Source organism: Lagenorhynchus albirostris, chromosome 12 (genome assembly GCF_949774975.1).
Source record: "Lagenorhynchus albirostris chromosome 12, mLagAlb1.1, whole genome shotgun sequence".
Lineage (NCBI taxonomy): Eukaryota > Metazoa > Chordata > Mammalia > Artiodactyla > Delphinidae > Lagenorhynchus > Lagenorhynchus albirostris.
The window spans coordinates 37,726,594-37,752,085 of NC_083106.1; the positions used below are offsets into that span (position 1 = coordinate 37,726,594).

At 35.5% G+C, this 25,492-nt stretch overlaps 1 protein-coding gene across 11 annotated transcripts in view; it reads left to right on the plus strand.

Annotated features, from left to right (window-relative positions):
* TRDN (triadin) overlaps window positions 1-25,492 on the plus strand; it is a 304,940-nt gene that overhangs the window by 85,723 nt on the left and 193,725 nt on the right. For all 11 annotated transcript variants that reach the window (XR_009543925.1, XM_060168337.1, XM_060168339.1 and 8 more), the window contains exons 3-5: window positions 160-321; window positions 1,373-1,405; window positions 18,010-18,069. Coding sequence is in view for 10 of the 11 variants with exons in the window: in XM_060168337.1 (XP_060024320.1) it covers window positions 160-321; window positions 1,373-1,405; window positions 18,010-18,069 (255 nt within the window). In the remaining variant the exon portion in view is untranslated. The remainder of the gene's footprint in view (window positions 1-159; window positions 322-1,372; window positions 1,406-18,009; window positions 18,070-25,492) is intronic.

Sequence of the window (25,492 nt, forward strand, 5' to 3'; positions counted from 1 at the left end):
GAAAGGGAAGATTTACAGACTTCAGTTTTTCCTAATTCTATCCATTGAAGTTACTAGAAGTAACTCAAATGTGTTAAAAGAATAAATCAGGAAAAGCAGCTTTTCTTAGTTTCTTTGGGAATGATTACAAAACTTCTCTTTGTTTTTAATTACTTTTAGCAAGCTCTATTTCCAAGATTGGCTCAGATCCTCTAAAACTTGTACATGATGCTGTGGAGGAAACCACGGACTGGGTCTATGGCTTCTTTTCTTTGTTGTCTGACATCATCTCGTCTGAGGGTGATGAAGAAGATGATGATGGAGACAAGGACACTGATAAAGGTACAAAGAGCATAGAAATATATCTAACTGCTAGGACCGATGATTGATACGCATTACAATAGTTTGCTTAAGTTTAAGGCACACATGAGCACTTGGGTCAGGCTAAACCAAAATGAATACACTTCAGAGTGCAAATAGCCTATCAACAGGCTGCCAAACTCAGTAAATTGGTCTCTATATGGCTTTCATCTTATAGCTTATCTGCCATTATGGCAAAGATGTCAAAATTAAATGCTGCATTAGAGTAGCATTATAGTAGAGAGGGACTTATTATACGATCCTACAGAACCACAATAGAAACACATTTATATGCTTCTTCAGGAACAAAAGATGGCTGCTATTTCCCAAGTTTGAAAACTAAATATACGTATAAATACGTTATACATATAATTCATATTTACAGTCAAATAGAGAAGGCAATCCTACTAAAATCACAATGAAAGTTAATTAATTGAATCAAATGGAGGTGTAGAACGGAGGGACACATTCTAAATGTCACAACAATTATGCAACTAAACTATTTACTCTCTAGAATGTATTGATGATCAAAAGGAAATAACAAACTTAAACCACATGTAAACTGCTATTGAGTGGATGTGAAAAGAACAAAGCGTTGTAATTCTGCTTTTTAGATGGCATTTTTAAGATCAGCCTTACTCATCAGAAATTACATATTCAGCCTTGACTACCAGGAAAGCTCTTATTATTTTAGTCCTTTCTGACTTTGTCTGAATTTGTATTTTTTGGCTCCTGTGAGAGGTCGAGATGAACAATAGAGGACTGAAATGAACATGATATATGAACTATAATGTATAATTTGGATCACTGCCACAATTTTATTGAACTCATAAAAGTGAAACTATCTCAAATAAATGTACATAGGCAAAGTGTATACTTAAAAATTGGAATTTGGAAGGCAAAGTAATATATGAACTACTATTATCAAAACCAATAGATGGCTTTTTAAAAATGAATGAAAGAAAATGGGAAAATAGGCAATATTATGCTCTGCTGAAATTTTTTCTAATTTACTGTTTTTGCCTTGGTTTAGGAGAAATAGAGGAGCCTCCCTTGAAAAAAAAAGGTTAGTTGTGTTGACCTTTGAAAAAAAGTATTTTTCTTTTATGGTAATGTTGATTTTCACCATAACTTAAATAGATTTTACTTTGTTACAGACAATTTATTTTTAATGTAGAGTTTTTGTTTAATGGTTAGATTAAGATTTATAGTTAAGAAAAGAAATACTCGATTCTTTCCAATGAAGCTAATCCCATCATTTTTAAATTGATTATTTAATAAATACCTTCCTCAGTAGATGTGCAAATCAATCTACACACTGATCAATGTGAATTTGAATTGCAGGAATGAGGGGTGAGTTCTATAGTTTTCTAAATGGCCCAGAAGATGAGGATGCCCATGATCTTTATTATTCTCACTGTGGCCAAATATATAGATTTTAAATTTTTATTCTTTTTCTTATGTTATTGTCAGTATTATTTTTCAATTTTAGGTGATATCTATTGGACAGGGAGCTGAGATAGTGTGGAGGATAATAATCTTGAAGGCACAGGCATATGCAGTCAGTATGTACTATGTGTCATCCCAAAGCAGCAGAGTCATCTGGATGTGCTTGGCTGTGGTTTACAGAGATTCCTTGAAGGAATAAGCAACGTCGTCAGTCACTGAATGGAATGATCATAAATCCAAAAGATGGGAGCAATATGACTGGGAAAAAGGGGTTATAACTGTGGGGCAAAAGCCTCAGAGATTTTTACAGGAAGGGGTAGGAATTATGTCTAGAAGGAATAATAGGGAGCAAAGGATACCATCCTGAGGTATATTTGGTATGAGATAGAAACATAAAAGCCAGACTTAATACAGTTAGTTATTGCTCACATGTTGGGCAATAGCTCTTGGGAGTATTTATTACAGAGGAGAACTTGCTGGCCTCTGTTGCTATCTCCCTAGACCTACTGTGAGCAAGCAATAGCATCCAAATTTGGAGCTTCGGCCTTGCCTGACAGATGATGATAACCTCACTGTTTGGGATAAAATCTACTTAGTGTATGTTAATTTGGAAAATTTGTATCTGTAACTTGCCCAGTAAAAGGTAAAGTAGTGAAACTCAAGTGTGGAACCGCCATTCAGAAATGAAAGTGTTTATGAAGCCATTGAGAGCAGAAAGGATGGGTTGCCCTACTCACAAATCCATGGTGAGAACCCAAGAACTCAGGACATTCTTAAGTCATCAAATCCAGGTATGGAGAATCTAGATTAGTTTATAAACTTCTTGAGGTAAAAAGCAGAGTCTTTTTATAGCTGATCTCCAATGGATACTGCCCAGAACATAAGCTAATGAGTTACCAGTGATGGTCTGGAAATTACAGCTTGTATATATATTTATTCCATTTGGATATGGAAGAGTGAAAAACAAATATTTTCTTATTTATAAAATAAATTCTACAAGAATATCATATAAGATCATATTCTCCATAAATCAATATCTAGTATTTAATATAGAATCTGTTCATTGCTTTTTATTTGAATTTTCTGGTGGGATTATTTTAAAATTAAGTTTTATGAAATGATTAGCATAAATTGCAAATACACGCAAAACTGTTTAATTATTGTATTGCTTTACCAAATCAACAGAAAAACTATTAAATTGTTGTTTAAGATACTTTTAAAAAATGTCAGTAATGATCATTAGTTAAAGCAGTCTAAAGGATATATATATTTAAAACCATGTACACTAATGTCTAAAAGGAGAATTGACTAAAATCACCTGAATATATTTTCTTAATATTATTATTTACAGAGTTACATGAGAAAGTGGACATTTAAAGCAACATCTTATACATCCTACCTTGGGTACAGAGGCTGTAATAAACATTAGTTAAAAAGAAATATATTTAATTACAATTATTTTTTATTTAAAACCTTTTCTTTTGTAAAGTCATAGAAACAATGAATTTTAAATCAGTATGTGATATTTTACAAAGCATTTCTAATACATATTCTGCTTTTAAAAGTATATTTTTAATGTTATTATTAGGGAGGAGATTCCATGAGCTTATCTCTATCTTATGATGAATTATTTTATAAATTCTATATTTTAAAATTGTGGTTTAAGAAGTTTTTTAGGTTTTTTTTGATAATCTAGAATTATATCCTCTTAAAATATTTGCTTTTCACCTGTCTAAATGAGTCTTTATTAGTCTCTTCATTAGTACTCTTTCCCATTCAGACACATTCAATGATATTTAGCCATTTTATATTACCTAATTATCAGGCTGTGACATTGTTTATTCGACTGTCCTGTATCTATATGAAGCATTTTATTTAAATGTGCTTAAAATGTTGGTTTCATTTGTCCAGTTATTACTATTTTTACCAAAATAAAAATTTAGCTACCTTGTTATTTATGGGTGGAGTTTGCAGTTTTAATTTGATATGGAATAACAGTAAATAACAGTACAGTCAAATAATCTCAGGGTTGCCTGGTTGATTATTAAACAGATTATTAATATGGTTGAAATTTTTGAATCTGCTCTTCTGTGGCTTATGTTGTTATATATAAATATAGCTTTAGGGTATTAAGTGTAGTACCTAGTGTCTTTACATTCTTCATGCATATTTACTTTTCAGCTTGTCAAAATTTTTAAATATTAAATTCTATTTCAAATACTCCGTGATGCAGGCTGAAGGCACTGAATCATTGTAAAATATTACATTTTTATTGTATAATTACTTAAAACATAACTATGAAAACCAATACCATTGTAAATTATATATTCTGGAACAATTATTTGCTATTTAGGGTGGGTGTGCTTCGTTTACCTAGAATCAGCCTGTTGAGTAGCATTCTTCACACCAGGGTACCTATCATGGACATGTTAACACCACACTTTCCAAGGGATAAACGAGTGAGGATAGCATCAAAGGAATCAAATTACATTTGTATTCTTTCCTAAAATTGATCTGCCTGAGAACATATCCAAGGTTATCATAGTAATTCTTCTATGTTACGAGATAAAGAAGTGTCTTTCACACATCTTCACATTGCTAGAATGCCAACCAAAGAGACCAATAGGCCTTCCTGTCCTATCTTGCATATATCTGCTAAAGGAGAGGCATGGTGCTGATACTCAGGTGTTCTGTGTCATGATGGGATGTTCTGAAGTCAGAGATAAGGTAGAGCGGGGAGATGGGAACAATGGCAAGTTTCATTTAATGGTTTTGCCTTTTATTTAGCTGAATAATGTGAAAAAGTGTATTGCTCTTGAGGGAGACTCCCTTGAGAGCAAAACAGAAAGAACATCCATAGGAAATACTGAAAGCTAAAAATGGCTTTTAAAAATTTAAATGTAAGCAGTTCTTTTCAGTTATTCTCAATATTTGTTCCTAGGAAGTGTCACTGGTTTGAAACTACTTTGAAACAATCAAAGCAGTGTAGGTTAGTGACACTAATTCTTTTAAATATAACTGAATATTTCTAAGGCAACCAGACTGTTAACAATGCATTGAATAAACCCATGGATGTCACATTTCTGATGCATTTCAGAATAATTCTGTATTGTTCAAAAAGAAATTTAAAACTTACCTTATGTAATTAATTATATTATGAAATACTTAATCTAACTGATGTCAAACCTTATCATATATCATTTAATATAAAATGTTTAATATTTTGTACCTCCTATTGACAAAAAATTAAATTATATACTATTTGCAGAACCATTTCACTATGTGTATGTATATATATATAGATGTTTGTATGTATAAATATACATAATATATTATGTATCATTTATTCATTATATGTTTTTATTATATATATTTTCTACCTCCTACTAACAAAAAAAACCCCACTATATGCCAGCTGGCTGCTCAATAAATATATATATGTAAATGTATAGATTTAATATATATTCTACTTTGCCTATAAATTATAAAATTTTATCATGATATCTAACAAAATTATTGGAGTTATTTCTTTTATATTTGCAACTTTAAAAATTATTCCCAAAAGTAAAACATCAAAATTTGGTATCCCCCTAACATGTATATTTCAGGAACATCAAATTTTTAAAAATACTCCTAGCTCCATAAACAACTAAAAATTTTACTTATATGGTACCTGACATTAGTTCAAGTAAAATAATGTGCAGCAGAATATTGGTTTGTCTTGTTTTATAACTTATTGTAAAATAAACGTATTATATTAAATCCAAATAATTTAAATATGTTGCAAAATTTATTACTTTCGTAATAATTTCCTCAAAATACACACTAAAATTTTTTTTAATCTGAAAAGCAAAATTATATTTTTTTGAAAAAGGGTAAGTTTGATTTACGTAAGAAATTTGAAAACAAAGGCTGGCTTTGCCCATTAGTTAACATGGCAAACATTTTCAAAGTAAGTGAGCGGCAGCACCGAAGTTTAGATGAAATATACCTAAAGCAAGAATTACAATTGAAATGTAAAGCAATATCATTTTATCCTAAATTATTACATTATACAATTTTTATTGAATTATAATAACATACAATATTATATTAGTTTCAGGTGTACAAAATAGTGACTCAGTATTTTTATGCATTATGAAATGTTCACTGCAGTAAAACCAATTACCATCCATCACTATACACAGTTGCTACAAAATTATGGACTATATTCCCTATGTGTACATTACATTCCTGTGATTTTTTGTTTTATGGCTGGAAGTTTATACTTCTTAATCCCTTTCATCTATTTCATCTGGCCCTCTCCTCGCACCCCCCCCCCCAGTAATCACCAGTTTGTTCTCTGTATCTCTTGGAATCTAAAAAATAAACAAACAAAACAAAGCAGCAACAACAAAAAACAAGCAACCAAATTAAAAAATGGGCAGAGGAGCTAAATAAACAGTGTATTTTAAAACGAAGTTAAAAATATATGTCTATTCAGCATAGGCAGCTTAGCATTTTTCTATTTCTTTTTCAAAAAAAAAGATACTGGTTTCTCACAAACCTAATACGATTTTTCTTTCATAGTTCTGTATTAACATTCATGTGATGTGGACTTTCCAGATTATGTAAACATTCATAAAAGTATAATTTTTACTGGGGATAGAGCTTTTTAATTTTTTGTACTAACATTACTAAGTGCAACGTAAGGGATATACTTATCTCTTTTTACAGTTTATTCTTACTTAAACCTTAGTCTATAATAAGTCTGTATGTAAGAATAATCATTACAGCATTTATGTTCTTTGAAATACGTAATTTTAGGAGACAATAATAGTCTCTTAACAAGAAATTACATTTATAATGTCACTTTCTGACATCTAGCTTTAAAGTTAAGAAAGAATACTTTTAGTCCTTCGGACCCATACATACTCATTTTTTTGGGAAGGAAAAATTGATCTTCAATTTTGGGGGCATGGTGGCCTTATGAGCTAAATTATCACTTGCCTTTGTGGAAAGAGCCAAAATCCCCTGTACATTATGTTGAATTTCCTTGCTTTCCAACTACTTGCTCTTTGAACTAAGGAACCATCTTGAAGTTTGAACAGGACCCAAATATGAAGGCTGATATTCTGTGAAATTGTTCCTGATGCATGCCAATGGCAGAGGAAGAAGCTCTTCTTTACTTAGAGCAAAACAAATTACATTCTCCTTATAATCGTGTTTTAAGATTTCCCTAAAGCTCCTGGGGTTGAAAAGAGCCCAGTAAATTTAAACTCAGTTCTTTCATTGTGTATTTTTCTCACTTTATTGAAATCCACATTAGCTCTTTGCAGTCAGGGTGAATAAGGAAGAACCAGGGAATCTGAGCTTCATAAATATTCAAGACTTTAGGATTAGGCCATTCAGAAGGTTGTATCACGTCATGGGAGTAAGATAGATGGACATGTTTCTGTGCCAGAGATTTCATTACATCCATCTTTGTTGGCAGCTTCGGTGCCTTACCCCAGGCAGAACTTTAAGTGTCTGAAAAATACTGTGAGTGAAAAAAGGAGGGAGAATGGAAAGGTGACTAAACTTGTTAAAATTCGTAGCCTCAGAATACTGGTTACCAGGTTGGCCCTAGTAACACTGTTCAGTAGATACATTAATCTTTGGACTACTCCTCTAAATAAGTCTAGATTAAAACTCAGCTCCATAACTGCACTGCTGCATATTGCCCTCAGGCTGCTCAAGGAACTCACTGCTTTATCTTCTGGTTGTCTTTCCCAATATTGATCAGACCTGTGAGGACAAGGGGCAAAACGCAGAGAGAGCAGACAGTGAGGCTTGGTGATGGGATCAGAATGAAAAAGGCTGAGGAGAGATCTGATGAATGATCCAGAGACTGACTTCTCTAAGGAGTTGCAGCTGTAGTGAACCCTGGGCCCAAAAGAGCTCATTTCTATCAAGGCAAGCAAACTGGAACCACAGTGATGGAAGTGATACTGGTAACACTGGAGCCTGAAGGAGCAAGCCAATGAAAGCAAGGGATTAAATTTTGGTGCCAACATCATGGAGAATAAAAAGGCTGAGACAGGACTTCCCTGGTGGCACAGTGGTTAAGAATCCTCCTGCTAACGTAGGGGACGCGGGTTGGAGCCCTCGTCCAGGAAGATCCCACATGCCGCGGAGCAACTAAGCCTGTGTGCCACAACTATTGAGCCCGCGTGCCACAACTACTGAAGCCTGGCGTGCCTAGTGCCCATGCTCCGCAATAAGAGAAGCCGCCACGATGAGAAGCACATGCACCACAACAAAGAGTAGCCCCCCGCTCTCCGCAACTAGAGAGAGCCCACGTGCAGCAACAAAGACCCAGCACAGCCAAAAATAAAATAAATTAAAAAAAAAAAAGAAAGGCTGAGACAGCTCGACTCAGGCCCAACCATTTTAAGTAGCTCCTGTTGGAGCAAGAATAATCTCAGGGTTGCTGCATTCCTATCTGGAAATAAGATTGGGTGTGTAATTGAGAAGCCTGTGAATGAGAAACTGTTAGGTTTATATGTATTCCAGATTCTTTTCAACTCTGTACGTTCCGTTTTTCAAAATCACGAGAGTTTGGTCTCTTGTGGAAAAAAGTAAGTCCAGTTAAGACATCATTTGAATCTGATGCACGGAGTTGAGAATCACTGGTAATTTTTGTTTTGTTTTGTTTTGTTTTAACTACCTAACATGTAGAACAAAAGAAATAGAAATTTTGAACCCTTTTAAGTTAGGTGGAATAGCATATCCCACTTTTAACTCCTGTCCCAATATTTTTCTATTGAAATGAACATGATATTTGACTGTCAATATTTTATTATAGGCATAATTGTCAATTATATAATGTCAATTTATAGTTGATATATTTTATATAAACATCTGTGGATAAGTTAAGGCAAAGTATTAAAAATGCACAGTGTTTTAAATTTTATTATTATTTAGCTTTACAGTGTTCCAGAAAAACAATATTAAAAAACCCTAACTTATTGGCACCCATATTGATCACTGTAGGAAGAAATGCTTTAAAAATGCATTGGTAACATGCTTTTAAGTTTCCTCCATGTCTTTTCATGGCTTGATAGTGTATTTCTTTTTAGTGCTGAGTAATATTGCATTGTCTGGAGGTACCACAATGTATTTCTTCATTCACCTACTGAAGGACACCTCGGTTACTTCCAAGTTTTAGCAATTATGAATAAAGTTCCTTTAAACAAACAAAAAAAAAACCCTACTACCTTTTGTACAAGTGTTGCAGTTTACAATACCTTTCACATACATTTTTAAATTTCCACAAATAGTAAAATTCTGCAACTTTCTCCAACATTTCTAATAGAAAGTAAAAAGGTTGAGAAATGCAACATTTTACTGTCCCAAATTTTCAACCACACTCATTTTAGTGTTTAAATCATTTGTGCGTCATGTCTTAAAGAACTGGTGAGATACTATCTACCACAACTTTCTATATTGTGCAAGAGTTGATAGCTTATAATCTTGCTTAAACATTTATTTTTTAATTCAGTATATATTTATCGAGTGGTTAGTATATACCAATTATTATTGAAAATTTACTGTGGAACAAAATAGACATAGTTTTTGCCCTCATCAAATTTAGAATTCAGTGAGGGAGACAAGTAATAATAATAATAGCCAATATTTTACATGATGCTTATTAGATATCAGGTGCTGCTCTAAATCCTTTACATTTTAACTTATTTTAATCCTCATGTAAATCTATGTGGTAGGTACTATTATTAACCTCATTTTACAGATGAGGAAGTGAAGTTCACACAACTAGTAGGTATGAGAATTAAATTTGAATGAAGCAGATTGACTCAAGCATTAGTTATCTTAAACACTAAGCTGCATTTTAATACACGCCAGCGATGACAATATTTTTGTATAGATCTTTTAATAGCTTATGTATGTCTAGATTTTCTGAACGAAATGCATTTTTTTTTTTTTTTGGCGGTACGCGGGCCTCTCACTGTTGTGACCGCTCCCGTTGCAGAGCACAGGCTCCGGACGCGCAGGCTCAGCAGCCATGGCTCACGGGCCCAGCCACTCCGCAGCATGTGGGATCTTCCCAGACCGGGGCACGAACCCATGTCCCCTGCATCGGCAGGCGGACTCTCAACCACTGCGCCACCAGGGAAGCCCACGAAATGCATTTTTAATTACACTAGAATACTATTGATTTATGCCATCTTTTGTATGACAATTATTCAAATAATCATTTAATGACCATTGCAATCCAGAAATAATGAATACTCTAAATAATACTAAGTTTTTATTTTTTCTCAGCAAAAGAATACATTATTATATCTGCTTCTCTTGTTTCCCAGCACTTCACAAGTCTGGTGCTGAGACTAATACCTCTTCAGAGACATTGGACTCTAACCCAATTGCTTATTTGGCATTAGACTTTAGAAAAACAGCCTGATTTAGGAGGGTATATTTTTTGGTTATCACCGTTGAGTTATAAAGCATGAAAACCAGAGTTTAAATTCTTTGAGTTCCTTTAATTAAAAAAATGCATTAAATTGAGTTATTTGTAGTGAGGTGGATGGACCTAGAGTCTGTCATACAGAGTGAAGAAAGTCAGGAAGAGAAAAATAAATATGGTATACTAACACATATATATGGAATCTAAAAAAAAAAATGGTTCTGAAGGACCTAGGGGCAGGACGGGAATAAAGATGCAGACGTAGAGAATGGACTTGAGGACATGGACAGGGGGAAGTGTTAGCTGGGATGAAGTGAGAGAGTGGCACTGACATGTATACACTACCAAATGTAAAACAGATAGCTAGTAGGAAGCAGGGGCATAGCACAGGGAGATCAGCTCGGTGCTTTGTGACCACCTAGAGGGGTGGGGTAGGGAGGGTGGGAGGGAGATGCAAGAGGGAGAGGATATGGGGATACAAGTATACGTATAGCTGATTCACTTTGTTATACAGCAGAAACTAACACAACAATGTAAAGCAATTATACTTCAATAAAGATGTTTAAAAAAATAATAAAATAAAATAAAGCCTAGCATGATGAAGTATTGGTTTTGGAATGCGAGATGAATAATAACAATAAGTATCTAAAAGGAGACTTCTACTCTTTTCTCCACTTCTCATATTCACATATAATTCCCTACAGATAATGAGAAAGGGGATAGGGGAAAACCAGGACTAGTGAAAGAAGTCAGAATACACTTCCCATCTTCTTTGGAAGTAACTTGCCCCTTCTCTTGAGTGCCCCTCATATCATAATGGACAGAGTAAACACTAGTGGAGAACTGATACATTAGGTAAGGTTACCAATAACTCAGGAAAACAAAGGGATCCTTTTCATTGCTTCCTGACACATTGAGCTGTCACTCTTCATTTATTTTTCCCTTCTCCAGTTATCAGAATTCAAATTGACCATTGTACCTTTAAGGACCTTGGACAGTCTCACACTTGGATTGAGATACTTTGACCTCTGTGCTTTCTAAGCCACAAAACAATCTTTGAGGTTTACTGTTACCAAAATGGCTTATCATTCCAACTAGAATCTGTTGCTGAGACTTAACCATGTTCTCAGGTTGGACTCTAACCTATTGGCAAAGCACATACATTTGGAGGTAAATAATGACCACTTTGACCTTCTTTGTCCCTTGTATCCAGAATTGGTTCAGTTTAAGTGAACTGTTCTTAAAGAATGCAAAAGGTTAAATGAAATTTAACCTACTATACATTACTGTTATGTTGCATAAGGTAGAGGCATTTACCTGTCCATAGAAATTATTGAATAAATAGAAGATAGTATTAATATAAGAAATTTTATTTTTCTTTGAAGTTTGCCGAAAACCATAGGGCAATAAATTTCCACTTACTGACTTGACTCTTTTACATTTAATTTTCCATTCTTACACAAATAGTTCTTTGCGGGCAAGAATAATTGAGGGTAAAAAATTAGGCATCATCTGCTTATGAGAAAAATATCCTTCTGAAGTCTAAATTGGTATCATGCTGTTACTCAATTGGGCAGGAGCCTGAATGGTCATCATTTCCTGGCTAAAGTGTAAGGAGACAGAACTAGCACACTGTGTAGAGGCTACATTGGATTCTTTGGACATCTGTTAGCCAGAGACAGTGACCATAGTGATGTAATACAATCCCCAAAGAAAATGTAATGTTGCAATAAAACATGCAGAGACATTTAATTTATCCTTAAGTTTGAATTGTAGGTGCAGAAAATTTTTCCTTCTTCCTGTCTAGGTTCTATGGCTGGTCTAATAATTAAATTGATATAAGACAGATTAACGGGAGAAAAATAAACATTGTTCATACATACGGGAGCCCCATAAAAATATGAGACTCAAAGGGCAGCCAGGTAATTGAGACATATATAAATAACATCCTTAGCTAAGGAAAATAGGAGGGGTCTGAGTATACAAAAGGAAGGAAGGCTATTCACAGGAAGGGAGAGTAGGCGTTTGGAAAACAAAGAGTGTCATGTTATGCAGAGAAGTTTCTTGGTATCTCTGGTAATAGCTCTCTCCTTGGTACAGGACCCCTTTCCAACGTAAATTTAGGCAGTTGAGGGGAAGGTTAACAGCTTTTCCTGCTGGGCCTTTTTTTTTTTTTTTTTTTTTGCGGTACCCGGGCCTCTCACAGTTGTGGTCTCTCCCGTTGCGGAGCACAGGCTCCGGACGCGCAGGCTCAGCGGCCATGGCTCACGGGCCTAGCCGCTGCGCGGCATGTGGGATCTTCCCGAACCGGGGCACGAACCTGTGTCCCCTGCATCAGCAGGCGGACTCTCAACCACTGCGCCACCAGGGAAGCCCCTGCTGGGCTTTGATTGCATTTAGCTGAAAAATAATCCTTATGCCAAAGAGATATATTTTGAGGTAGTGAAATCTGCTCCCTTTCAGAATCATCAGAAATAAATTTCTTTTGTCTTCTGTAAGCAAAGAAATGTATGTGTGTATGACTTTACAAGGTTAGCTGTGCTTGTCTGCACTTCCTGTACAGAGATACTAACAGTCTTCAAGTGATCATCAGTTAAAAATAGTTGATGATGTTCCTGCAAAACAACGTCTATGTAAGTCATTATATTTCATCATGAGCTGTAGAGATGTGTGTGTGTGTGTGTGTGTGTGTGTGTGTGTGTGTGTGTGTGTTTTAATCCACAACTCCCACTTATAAGAGATCTGAGTGGATCTGCCCAGAGCAGTGGGGCTGTCTTAGTTTACATAAAGCTGAAGTGCAGAATCAGGAAAATAGAAAGTTGGGACTATTCTTGAGACTGTGAAATTGAGCAGGACCCTGGAGGAACTTTCGAGGTACAAAAGCCCCAGCCCCCAAAATTCTGAAAGAGTAGAGGAATCTCAGCACGTGTTTCCTGCCAGGATCCTTGTACCGTGGTTTGTCCCCAAAGCACAGAATCCCCAGTGCCTGCTTTTGTTGATGTCTATAGAAAATGCTAGCTGGTCTGGACACATTTGCCCCAAATTCCAACTGTGCATGAAAACTTCAGAATATTTTAAAAGTTCAAATTTATTTTCTCTTAGGAGCAGGAAGAAAATACTCCTTGAAAGGGTGTTAGCAAAGGAAGGTGAGGGTAGGGAGAACCTTAATTTGGATCCTCTTTTAGTTGAAATGCAACCTTTAAGAAACTTTTGACAACCATTGACCAGAACTTTATGTAAATTGCTTCCCTATATATCAGCTGTTTTTGGAAGAAAAACCCATCCCTGCAACCACTTCTTAGAACTGTCTTGATTTTTCAGCAATTTAAACTATAATATAGTTCTGTGTAGAGAATGTCACTGTAGTTTTGGGTGTATATGTGTGTGGGTGCTGATAATTTTGTATTTTCATTGGGAGTGGAAAAGAAAATTCAAGGTGAAAAAATTATTCTTAAATATTCATTTTTATAAAACTTATTAAAGAATTTTGTTATAACAAAAAAATAAACACTCTGAAATATATTGTCATCATTTTTTATTTATTTTTATTGAAGTATAATTGATTTACAATGTTGTGTTAGTTTCAGGTATACAGCAGTGATTCAGTTTTATATATATATATATATATATATACACACATATATATATATATATATATACACACATGTTCTTTTTCAGATTCTTTTTCCTTACAGGTTTTATAAACTATTGAGTATAGTTCCCCATGCTATACAGTAGTAGGTCCTTGTTGGTTATCTATTTTATATATAGTAGTGTGTATATCGTTAATCCCACAAGAAAAATCTCTAATAAACAACCTAACCTTACACCTGAAACAACTAGAGAAAGAAGAACAAACAAAACCTAAAGTTAGTAGTAGGAAAGAAATCATAAATATCAGAGCAGAAATAAATTGAGACGAGGAAAACAATAGAAAAACTGGTTCTTTGAAAAGACAAAATTGATAAACCTTTAGCCAAACTCATCAAGAAAAAAAGGGATAGGGCCCAAATCAGTAAAATCAGAAATGAGAAAGGAGAAGTTACGACCGACACCACAGAAATACAGAGAACCATAAGGCACTACTATAAACAACTATATGCCAATAAAATGGACAACCTAGAAGAAATGGACAAATTCTTAGAATGGTGCAATCTCCCAAGACTGAACCAGGAAGAAATAGAAAATATGAACAGACCAATTACAAGTACTGAAATTGAATCTGTGATTTAAAAACTCCCAACAAAAAAAAGCCCAGGACCAGATGGCTTCACAGGCGAATTCTATCAAACATTTTGAGAAGAGTTAACACCTTCCCTGTTGAAACTATTCCAAAAAATTGCAGAGGAAGGAATACTTCCAAACTCATTCTGTGAGGCCATCATCACCCTGATACCAAAACCAGACAAAGATACCACAAAAAAGAAAATTACAGGCCAATGTCACCAATGAACACAAAAATTATCATCATTTTTTAAAGTCTAATTCTCCTTTACTTTCATCTATTTTTATTTTTGCTTAAGTGAAACTTATTATGAAGTGTAACCAACATTCCTGGACTTACCTCCCACTTTAAGGTTACCTCCCTTTCGTGTATTTGGGGAAAAGTGGAGGGAATATGTTTCCCTCCTGCCTTTTCCTGAGTGGTGATCTGCATCCCAATCTTTTTGAGATTTGTCTTCTTTCACTTTATGTTTTTCCCCTCCAGGATGGATCCCTGCTCATTACAATTCTGGTCATAATCTAGAGCTCATTCCCTTTTGGTCGGCTGCTGCTGGGTGCACAAGAGCTAAGGCTAAGGGTTTCTTCTACTACTGTTATTTTTTCTGTTCTCTGATGTGCAAGCTTTCACCTACCTTGCAGGAAACCCCATCATGAACCAACATGGATTGTCTAATTCCATAAACCACCACCTTGTCTAAACAGTGTATTTCCCCAGTTAAGTTAGGCTAGGAGGCTCTGACAGGATTACCCAGGCAGAATGGCCTTTTGAACCTAATCCTTCAGAAGATTCTAACTCGTGTCTGATCTTCCTGTATGAGTTCTAGAATCTCTCTTTTATTCCTCTGAGTACCCAGTGGATATCTGTGGAATATAAACACACACACACACACACACACACACACACACACACACACCTCTAAAGGAAAAATATTATTCTCAATGACAGATTTAAGGCCTTTTTCAATCACAATAGATGTAACATTTCATATAAATTTTTAATTTAGAAAATTTCATCCCATTTCTATATTCAAATTAATCCCTAACAGGAGTAAGAAATTATTTCTTGAGGATGATTCCCTTAGCACATGCAAAGACTACTCTAATTCTTTGGCATTTTACTTACTTTATCAGGCTGAGTTATACAAGGCCCCAATCTTCTCCATAGCTTCTGTTTGTTTAAATAGGAGGGAGGAAGCAGAATGGTATTGGCAGGGGAGAATTCTGAGGGTTTTTTAAAATTAACTTGTAGAAGATTTAACCCTGTAGATGACCTGAAAATGTCATTTGCCCACCCCTAGGACCAGACAAGTACTGTCTAAAACTAGTATAATGTGAGCCACATATGTATTTAAAATTTTTTGAGTAGCCACATTAAAAAAATGTAAAAAGAAAAATACAAAATTAATTTTAATAACATGTATTATTTAACCCCAAATATCAGTCAGGGCTTAACCAAAGAAGCAAAAGTAGGAAATTATACAGGTATATTAAGACATTTATTACAAGGAATTGGCCTGTGTGGTTGTGGGGACTGGCTGAGCCAATGAGAACCCATAGGACAGGCAGTCAAGAAGTGAAGATCATGGGTGAGCTGGAGCCCACGGGCATGGACCAACGCTATCATCCACCCAAAGAATTTCTTCCCTCTCCCAGGAGACCTCAAACTTGTTTTTGAGACCTTCCAGTGGAATCAGACAAGCCCACCCAGATGATCCAGAACCACCTTATTTAAAGCTAATGAACTAGGCATTTTAATAACATATGCAAAATACCTTCACAGCAACTTCTAGATTAGTGTTCATTTGAATGATTTGGGATAGTAGCCTAGCCAAGTTGACACATAAATAAAACCATCACACTCAATATGTCCAAAATAATATCATTCTATATGTAATTAATATAAAAATTATTAATGAGGTATTTTACATTCTTTTTAATATTAAGTCATCATAATTCATTATGTATTTACACTTATAGCAATCTCAATTTGGACTAACCACATATCATGTCTTTAATATGTACACATGTCTAGTGGACACTGCATTGGAAAATGTAGGTCTAGACAGTGACAAAGAGTGATTGGACTGTTGCTCTAAAGATACAAGTTCCCAACAGGAGTCATTTCACAATATCTAAAGACATTTTTTATAGTCATGACTGGGGATGGGGATGGGGGCTAGAAGCATCTAGTAAGTAGGGATGCTGCTAAATACTCTACAGTGCACAGAGTAGCCCCACTCCACCTCCAAATAACAGTTTCCCCAATCTAAAAAGTCAATAATGCTAAGATGAAGAACCATGCTTTGGAGTAGGATTTGGAGACATAGGGAGGAGATTACTAATAATAATGATGAGGAGAAGGAGAGAAGCTGGAAGCTGGATGTTTCTAAGCCCTTGGGATATCTTTCCTGGTACCTTGAAGCCCTTTTTTCACAAATGTAATTGAATATCTTAACTCTTTTGTATCTCTATTGCCATTTTCAAGGTCAAGGATGAGATAAGGGTAGAGGAGTGGCCTTATAAATAGTATGACTGATTAATGGGGAAAATGAGGGGAGGAAATCTTCACAGTGGTGATTATCTCTTTAACTGGTGAATGAAAGTCAGTAACTGTCTTTTCTGAAGATATTTAGGATTTTCCTATAGTTGGTCTTGATTTTAGACTTCTAGAAAAATTATAAAAATGCAAATTCAAATCTACAAATGGAGAATTTAGAATATATCCAGTAATTAGCACCATCTCAGACCATCTGTGGAATAAAGTTGTGATAAATAAATAAGTAAAACTCATTAGCATTTTTCTAAGAAAAACCATGGTATTTAAGATTAAGTCACTTTTCAGAGGTAGTAATCATATTTGTAAACTCTAATCTCAAATTTACTTCTATCCAAATTAACTGCAACTTCAGAATTAACTTTATTTTCTAAGCCTTGGCAATGTATGTTTACTGAAACTAGCAGCAGATTGAATATATTTGTTAAAACCTGATATTTAGAAAAAATGTAACAACTAACATTCTATGAAATGTGTCATATCTTCATGCAGTAATTATTGGTTAAATGCAATGCCAAATTTTGATTATAAACATAGCTTAGAGTCAATACTTCTGAGATATATTTCCTATTAGATAGTTGTTACAGTTCATTTCACAAATTCTTAATTCAATATGTAAAAACTAAATCTTCCTAAATCTAAATGATATTTTTTACTAAGGAGTCTTAATATGCATTGAGAGTAATTGAAATAGAACATAATTATAATTTGTGATCAGATTCAGCACTGAAAACAGTGGCAACATTTATTGATTTAAGTTTTTAAGCTTTTTCAATAACTAAATTTTAGGTAACTCCAATTTTTTCCTTGTTTCAATAAATGAGGGATTTATGTGGCAGTATGTTACAATGACTCTTTCCTTTTAGATACCTTTAAATTTGTTGGCTAAAATAATTTAGACTTCATGCTGGAATTATAATGGTTAGGTCATAGCTATGATTTATATTTTGCACATTTTCAAAAAGAGTTTTTAAAAGTATATCCTATTTTTTCCTAGAAATACACAAAGAAAAGACTGAGAAGCAGGAGAAAACTGAAAGGAAAATACAAACTAAAGGTAAGTGTTAAATTTTGTGTTTATTCTTATTTTTATTCAGGATATATATTTTGTATATTTACATGAGAAAATGGAAAGTTTTCATATTTAGTGCTCTTTTGCTTTAATTGTTGATAGTGTTTAAGTAAGTTTACTTCTAAGTAAACCGCAGGTATAAATATATAATATTTAATTACTGGAATCAAAATAACTTCAAAATGTGTTACAATCTTTCCGTTATTTATTGATACAGTTGGCTTTTGCTTACTGAGATAGTAGCACAAACATATTTTTTGACTTATTAGCAAACATTTTTCCTTCTTTAATCAGTTAATATAATAGATCAGAGTTCAATTTTTTTTAACTGGAATTTTTTTATGCCATGCTGTACCTTTAAAATCTTTGTCATACAAATGCAGTCATTATACTATCTCACTGAAGACTGCTATGGCCCCAGAGCTTGCTTACACAGCCTCAAGGGGTAGATGGACAGTGACAACATGATGATTAATATCCTTTTCAACTCAACTAAATCTAGTAACTGAAATCTTGCATTAGAGGGATATTACTAATGGCCAGCAGTGTCTTGCTCATCTTACAAGCATCACTTTTCTAAGAGTGACCCATGTAGTCATAAAACTTAAAAAGAAAACTCACAGGAAGCACAAACATTCGATAGGACATGTTTCTAAATATGCCCAAGTTTCCCCAATGGTCAGTCTCACATGATACTGGGTGAGTTAAGACAAAAATTAAAATCTCATTATTACTGTATTTGTGTGATAGAGCTGAAAATGAAAGAATTTTCCTAGGATAAAAATTGAATGTTGTCTAATATTTATTATGTCAAAAACTGACTAGTACAAAATTACCTGCACAAACATCAAAGTTGCCAGTAATAGTTTCAAATAATAGAAGTTCTAATTAACCTGAAATTATACCAATACGTGAATCTACATTAAAATACCATGTTTTCTTTTTAATATACTTCATGAACTTCCTTTTTGTGAAGAGCTCAAATCATTCTGCAGATATTATGTCTTTAATCCTAATATTTGAATTAGTTCCAGATTGGTCAGCCAATCCTTATACAACCAGGGACAATGAAGTTTACTCAACTGAAACCTATTTATATTTGTACTCAGGGAACTAATGTCTTATTTCTGTTCCTTTTCCCTTTTTTTTCGTTCTTAATTCCTTTGGTCAGGGAAATTGGACACAGCTCTTGGGTACGGATTGACTAAGCTAGCCATCACTGAACTGGTTATGTGTTTCTATCTGCTGGAGGTTAAACAGAAATTCAATTGGTTCCACATGATTGGGGAGTCTGCTGTTTTATCTTGCAGACTGTACTACTAATTTAATAGCAATGCTCCTGGAGTGGATGTTGTGATGCAGATGGTACCATTTGCGTTTTGGACTTGGCTCTATTAGAATCCTGCTGTTAAAAGACTGAGCAGTGGGCTGTAGAGAGGGTTTTTTAAACTAGTGAGTCTTGCATAATTAAAACAGTGCATTTGGCTGAAGTTTAAAATAAATTCCTCAAAGGCTGGGCTAGAGATTGGTACCTGAATATATTTCCTGAATAGATCAAATATAGTTTGGGAAAGTGAATGTTTCTCAAGAAAGAGAAAATGGAGCTTCAGCTGTTCAACAGTGAAATGGGCTTCAGAGATACTTTTTTCCACATTTTTTTTGTGTGAATATGAACAAAAATTTCATTTTACTGCTTAGTTTCCTCATACAGGTAGAATAGAATAATGCCTGCTTTCTATTCCCAAGTAGTTCAGTGAAAATAAATGTGGTTTTATAGCTGTTCCTATGTCTAGATAAATACATGTTTTCTCTATGCCACATTCTGTCAGTTATGGTTATATATGATGGATAGTTAGGAATTTAAGTTGTTATCAAAGCATTTTGAACTCTTATAAGAAAAGATACACTATATCCAAGGTAATAGTAGCCCAAAATGATTATAGAGAAGCCAGCAAATATCAGAGTATAAAGAGATCTATTATGCAGAAGCTGATGTATTAACTTCTATCGCACAAAATGTCTTCATCCTTCCGTATTCTTTGTCCTGAAAATTAACATCACGATTCACCCAAGTTATTCAAGCTAAAAAGCTAGGAGTCATTTTGGCCAGTAGTGGTACTCAATCCTGACTGGACTTTAGAATCATCTGGATAGGTTTAAAAAATATATATATATTCATGTGTGGACTCCATCCTGGTTCCATTAATGTTTGGGAGGTAAGGCTAGAATTCAAGTCAACCTCTTCAGATGAGTAGCCATCTCATTAATATTCTCAATTACGCACCTAGCCTGGAGTTCAAGTATATCCCACAGAGGTTCTCTTTGACCAACCAGTATGTTAACATAACTTATACCTGGATGTCTTTAGGTGGGACCTGCACCAATCTCCTCCACTCTCATCACTACTGGAGTAGACATTTATTTATCTGCTTTATCTCTGAAGGCATTTGAGTTCCAATCCCTGCCATAGACTTGTTGGTCTCTTTCAATACCAAAGTCCAATCCTGCATGGCCCTTTGTCATTCTCTCTCTTAATTATAATTTAGTCTATTCTCACCTCTCCTCTCCCATTACTATCCCCTCTACAGTCATCTCCCAATTAGTTTATGACAGTTACTTCTTAACTGATTTCCCTGCATTAACCCCTGAAAGCCATGCTAATCACGCTCACGGGCTTAAATCCATTTGTTGTCGTCACAGTGCTTTAGAGATAAAAGCCACACTGTCATGACATAAAAGGCCCTCATCATATGATCACTGATAGATAGCCAGTGGTCAGCTTTGTCCACTTTGCCACTTACCTTCCCTACTCTGCAAGCTCATCCACCCCCTGCATTCCCAGCTCTCCCCCTGCTCCCCTCACCACCTCACTCCACATCCCACCAACACCTCCCATGCCATAGGCAGGCTGAACTTTTGGGCAATTCCTAAGCCAGCACTGCTGCTGTCTCATAACTCTGTGCTTTTATATACCTATTCTCTCTGACCATCGGCCACTTGGCAGGCTTCTGCTCATTTCTTTGATTCTCAGATGGAACATCTGTTCCTTCAGTAGGCCTCCTTTGCTGTCCCTCACTCTGTGGGCATTCAGGTACTCCCTCCTTGCTACAGTTACATCCTTGCTTTCAGCCTTTAAAGCATTTTGACACCAAATTTTAATTGTGAGTATATTGATCAAGCTCACTGAGGGCAGGAACTGTGTTTGTCTTTTTATATGTTCTAGGTTGATGTTGACATTTACGATTTTGTGTTTCCTTATTCGTGAACAAAGAGATTCAGGCTCGGTGGTCTCTCAGCTTTCTATCAGCTCTGAATTTGTGTCCTTATATTAAATTAAAAATCATTCTAATATCTAGCAAAGTGCCAAACAGATGAAACACATTCAATGCATGTTGAAATAATTAATGAATGAATTAATAAAGCATTCATTTTCTCTATTTTGTTAATATTTACTTGATTTCTATGGAGAACTCTTCCTTTGACAATCTGTGTTTATTTTCAAGTGTATACAATTATGTGGCTTTAATTGGGCCATTGTAACGTCAAATTTATTTGGTCAGAGGCAATTGAAGAATTTGGCAGTGAGCTCCATATTAAAACAAAAACTATCTGTAACATGTAATCATAAACACCCACAATAAATGTATAATAGTATAGGTTAAAGTAACACAGATTAATTTGGACAATTTGGAAAGTGCAAAAAAAGAAAGATACAAGCAAAACTCAGTTCTCCAGAGAAAAATAGTAATTTATTTTTTTTACTTTCCTCTGCTTTTTCCCTCCATGTGGTTACTCTTTTATTGCATATTGTCTTGTTTCTTTTTCAATTGCAAATTTTATTGTTGGCTTCGGACACCGTTTAGGCTTCTATTTAACTATTAAACTTGTCAGTATACTCATAGAACAGAGTAAACCAGAAAAGACTAGAACCTGGTGATAAACATATAACTAGATGAGAGAATTTTTTCTCTCTAGGATGGCTCCTAGCCAAAAGTAGGGCCTTTTAGGCCTTCAGAGCAATAGGTGTCTGCTACATCCACCTAGGTTATCAGGTGTTTCGCTGAAGAGCTGACCCCTCAGGCACAGTGAGGAAATTTACACAGCAGAGTGTGTGCTGATGAATGGCATGTAGTTAACATCTGAGTGGGCCAGTTGGTGGGAACGGGGGAGTGTCCTGGCAGACAGATGGTGTAAATAGAAAAACTTGCTATAGCAGTTAGGCAATAATACACGTTAATTTATTTATTGCACTTAGTTTGTTCCAAACACCATACTGGGAACTAAGATGCCAACTCAGATGGCTAGGTCAGGGGTCAGTCCTCAAGGAACCAGGTGGGAACTTGGTTAAAGGAGCACAAGAGAAGCCCAGTGACTAGTGTTAGTGTTCGTTTCCTAGGGCTGTTGTAACTAAGTACCAAAAACTGGGAGGCTTAAAATAACAGAAATGTATTGTCTCACAGTTAGAGAGGCTCGAAGTCCAAAGTCAAGGTTTTAGCAGGGTTAGTTCCTTCAGAGGGCTGTGAGGGAGAATCTGCAGGCTTTTCCCAGCTTCAGGGGCGTTTGCTGGCGTTCTCTGGCTCGTAGATGAATCACTCCAGTCTCTGCCTTTCCCTTCAAATGGTGCTCTCCCTGCATCTCTGTCCCTTCTTGCTGTGCATATTTGTCTCTGTGTCCAAATTTCCCCTTTTCATAAGGACACCAGTCATATTGGATTAGGAGCCACCCTACTGACCTGATTTTAACGTGATTACCTCTTGTGAAGACCCTATTTCCAAATAAGATCACATTCTGAGGTACAGGAGGTTAGGACGTCGGCATATCTTTTCTCACTAACGTAATTAAACCCATAACAGTATCACATGCACAAAGTCAGTGGAACATTTTTCAAAAGGGTTAATAGAGAACAGTCATCCTGATTGACTGGTTTAGGATCCTTTCTGAGAGACAATTATAGGACCGGAATCATAGGCTGGCAAAGGCGTAGGGCTGAAGATGAGGCTCAAAAGCCAAAGAGGGCAGGACGTTAAAATGTATCTAAATATCCTGGAGCCCTTTGTGAAAATGCTCTCAGAGCCCACAGGTTAATTTAGTTAGCCTGTGTTGTATAAATTTACTTTTGCCTTCTCTCAGCTGTACTTAATTTTCTCCTTAAAGTACAAAATATATTTTATTTTCTTCTTTGGCTGCTGTGAATGATAAACCTGTAAAACGAGAACGGAAGGCCCTATACAAAGCTATGTATCTCCTTCTGCATAGCGATTGTTTGCTTATGAGGAAATCATTATGGTTCTGACTATGGCCATGGAGCCCCAGGTGAAGGGGCAATTACCCATACAATTAAATCAGACTTGAAAGTAAAACTAATCCTTTAGAATTAAAAAAATCTATTTTGTGATTGAAAGCATATGTATCAGATGAGCTTTGTAACTTTAGGTAATTTGCCTAATCTTCACTTTAATACATAAACAAATGTAATTTTATTATGAAAAAGAAGTGTGTGCATTATTGTAGGATAGATTGTAGATAACATGCTTGGAGAACCTAGTCAGTACACTTCGGCTCATAAGAACAAGTCTGCCCAGGGTGTGGGATGGACAAGGCAGCATAATCTTGTGGGGAGGGTACTAGTTTAGCAACATAATAACTGAATTCTTCTTCTACTCTGCCATGGACACTTATGCGGCTGTATTTTCTTATCAATGGACAAAGAACTTCAGGCTAATAGATCTCTTAGGTTCCTATCAGCTCTAAAATTGTGTACTTATATTAAAGTAAAAATGAGAAATTCTTCCTTTAAGAAGAATGAATAATACAATCTTTGAGAATTTTCTCTACTCAAGAATGCTTTTCTACTGAGTTCATCATTATCATTTAAAGTGTGTAGATCATTTTGTCTTAGCACAGAATGGAAATTCGACAAAAAAAGAAAAAAGAAACACAGAGATATACACTAACCAAGAGTACATCTGGCATTTTTGTTTAGTGGTGGCTAAAGGATAATTATTTTAAATGGTTTAAAATGAATATGTATCTTGCTCTTTCATAAAAAATGATGAATTGAAACATGTGTATATGAATTTTATGAAACTGTTTAAAATGTTGACCTATTTAAAATTTATAGACCACTTCAGGGCTAATACCTCTCTCAACAGCAGTGCCAGAAATCTGAGAAATAGAGAAATTAATTAAAGGAAAAATCAGCAAAATCTATTACAGGTAGCTGTGCTCCCCAAAGTGTTTTCTAATGCAAAGGTGTAGTTGTTACGTGCTTATCTATCCAATTCCTTTTGCTTCAGACACTCAAGCTTAGTCCAGTCCAATAGCTCTGAAGTCAAATACGAGTTTGACTAAATTAAATTTTCTTGCTAACCATCAATTGAAGAATAGAGTAGCCTATACAAATCAGTACTTTAAAACTTTTGATGCCAACACTTTTGAGTTTTGAACTCAGAGCAGAGAGATCTGCAAAGGATTCTGACAACCTGGCCCCTAATGCCTGCTGCTTGGCCCCTTGAGCGTGTTTTGCCCATTAGGAACCCAGGGTCAGGCGCACTCGGAGCTCTGATACACTTCAGAAAAGGACACAGAGCCCGCCTGGGGGGTTGCCAGGGCCAAGAGCTGTGAAAGCACAGAGCACAGCTGGCAGAGTACTGGAGAGAGAACATATGGGGAGGGTGAGAGACGTGCTTCAGAGTTGAGCTGAGCTGAGTGTTCTGGCCAGGGAAAGGTCAGAGTCTGGGCAAGTGCAGGAACAGCAGGGCCATGCCAACTCAGATGGCAAACATCAGGGCCATTCCAGCTTGTGTACTCCATTTGTTTTTAATTATCAGCATGCCGAAGGGAATTTTGTTTTTTGTAAATAAGGATGACAAACAAAGTAAGCTCTAGCAGGTGCAACAAGCTTATTTTGTCCTGAGCTAAAACTATCCTAGCTAAGATGTAACTTACCAAACAGAGCTGGTGACGAGGAAGGTACTTTTTTCTTCTCTCATATGAAAACTTCTGTGAGTTCTAAGCAAAGAGATGCATGAGCAAATGTAATTGTTGCAGCAAATTATTTTTGTTTTAGAGGGATTATTAAGGCAGTTATTGATGGTGGCACTATTTTGATAAAAGCAATTTCAAAGCTTAGTGTTTGAGCTCAGTCTTGCCAAAGTTTGAAGTTTCCATCCAGGAAGCTTCAGTGGCTCCCTGCCATGCTGAACAGCCCCCTAGAGCATGTGGTTCCAGCTGCTTCACTAAGCAGTACCATGGTACCATTTCTGAGGAGGATAATGAGATTCCAGCATACAGCACTGTGTCTGTAAATCAAAACTTCGACTGCGAGGAACTGGATTTTTCCCCAGGGTAACAGGAATAAGGCATTAATATGCTAATTTGAGCCTGAATTCAGACCCCTTGCTCTTTT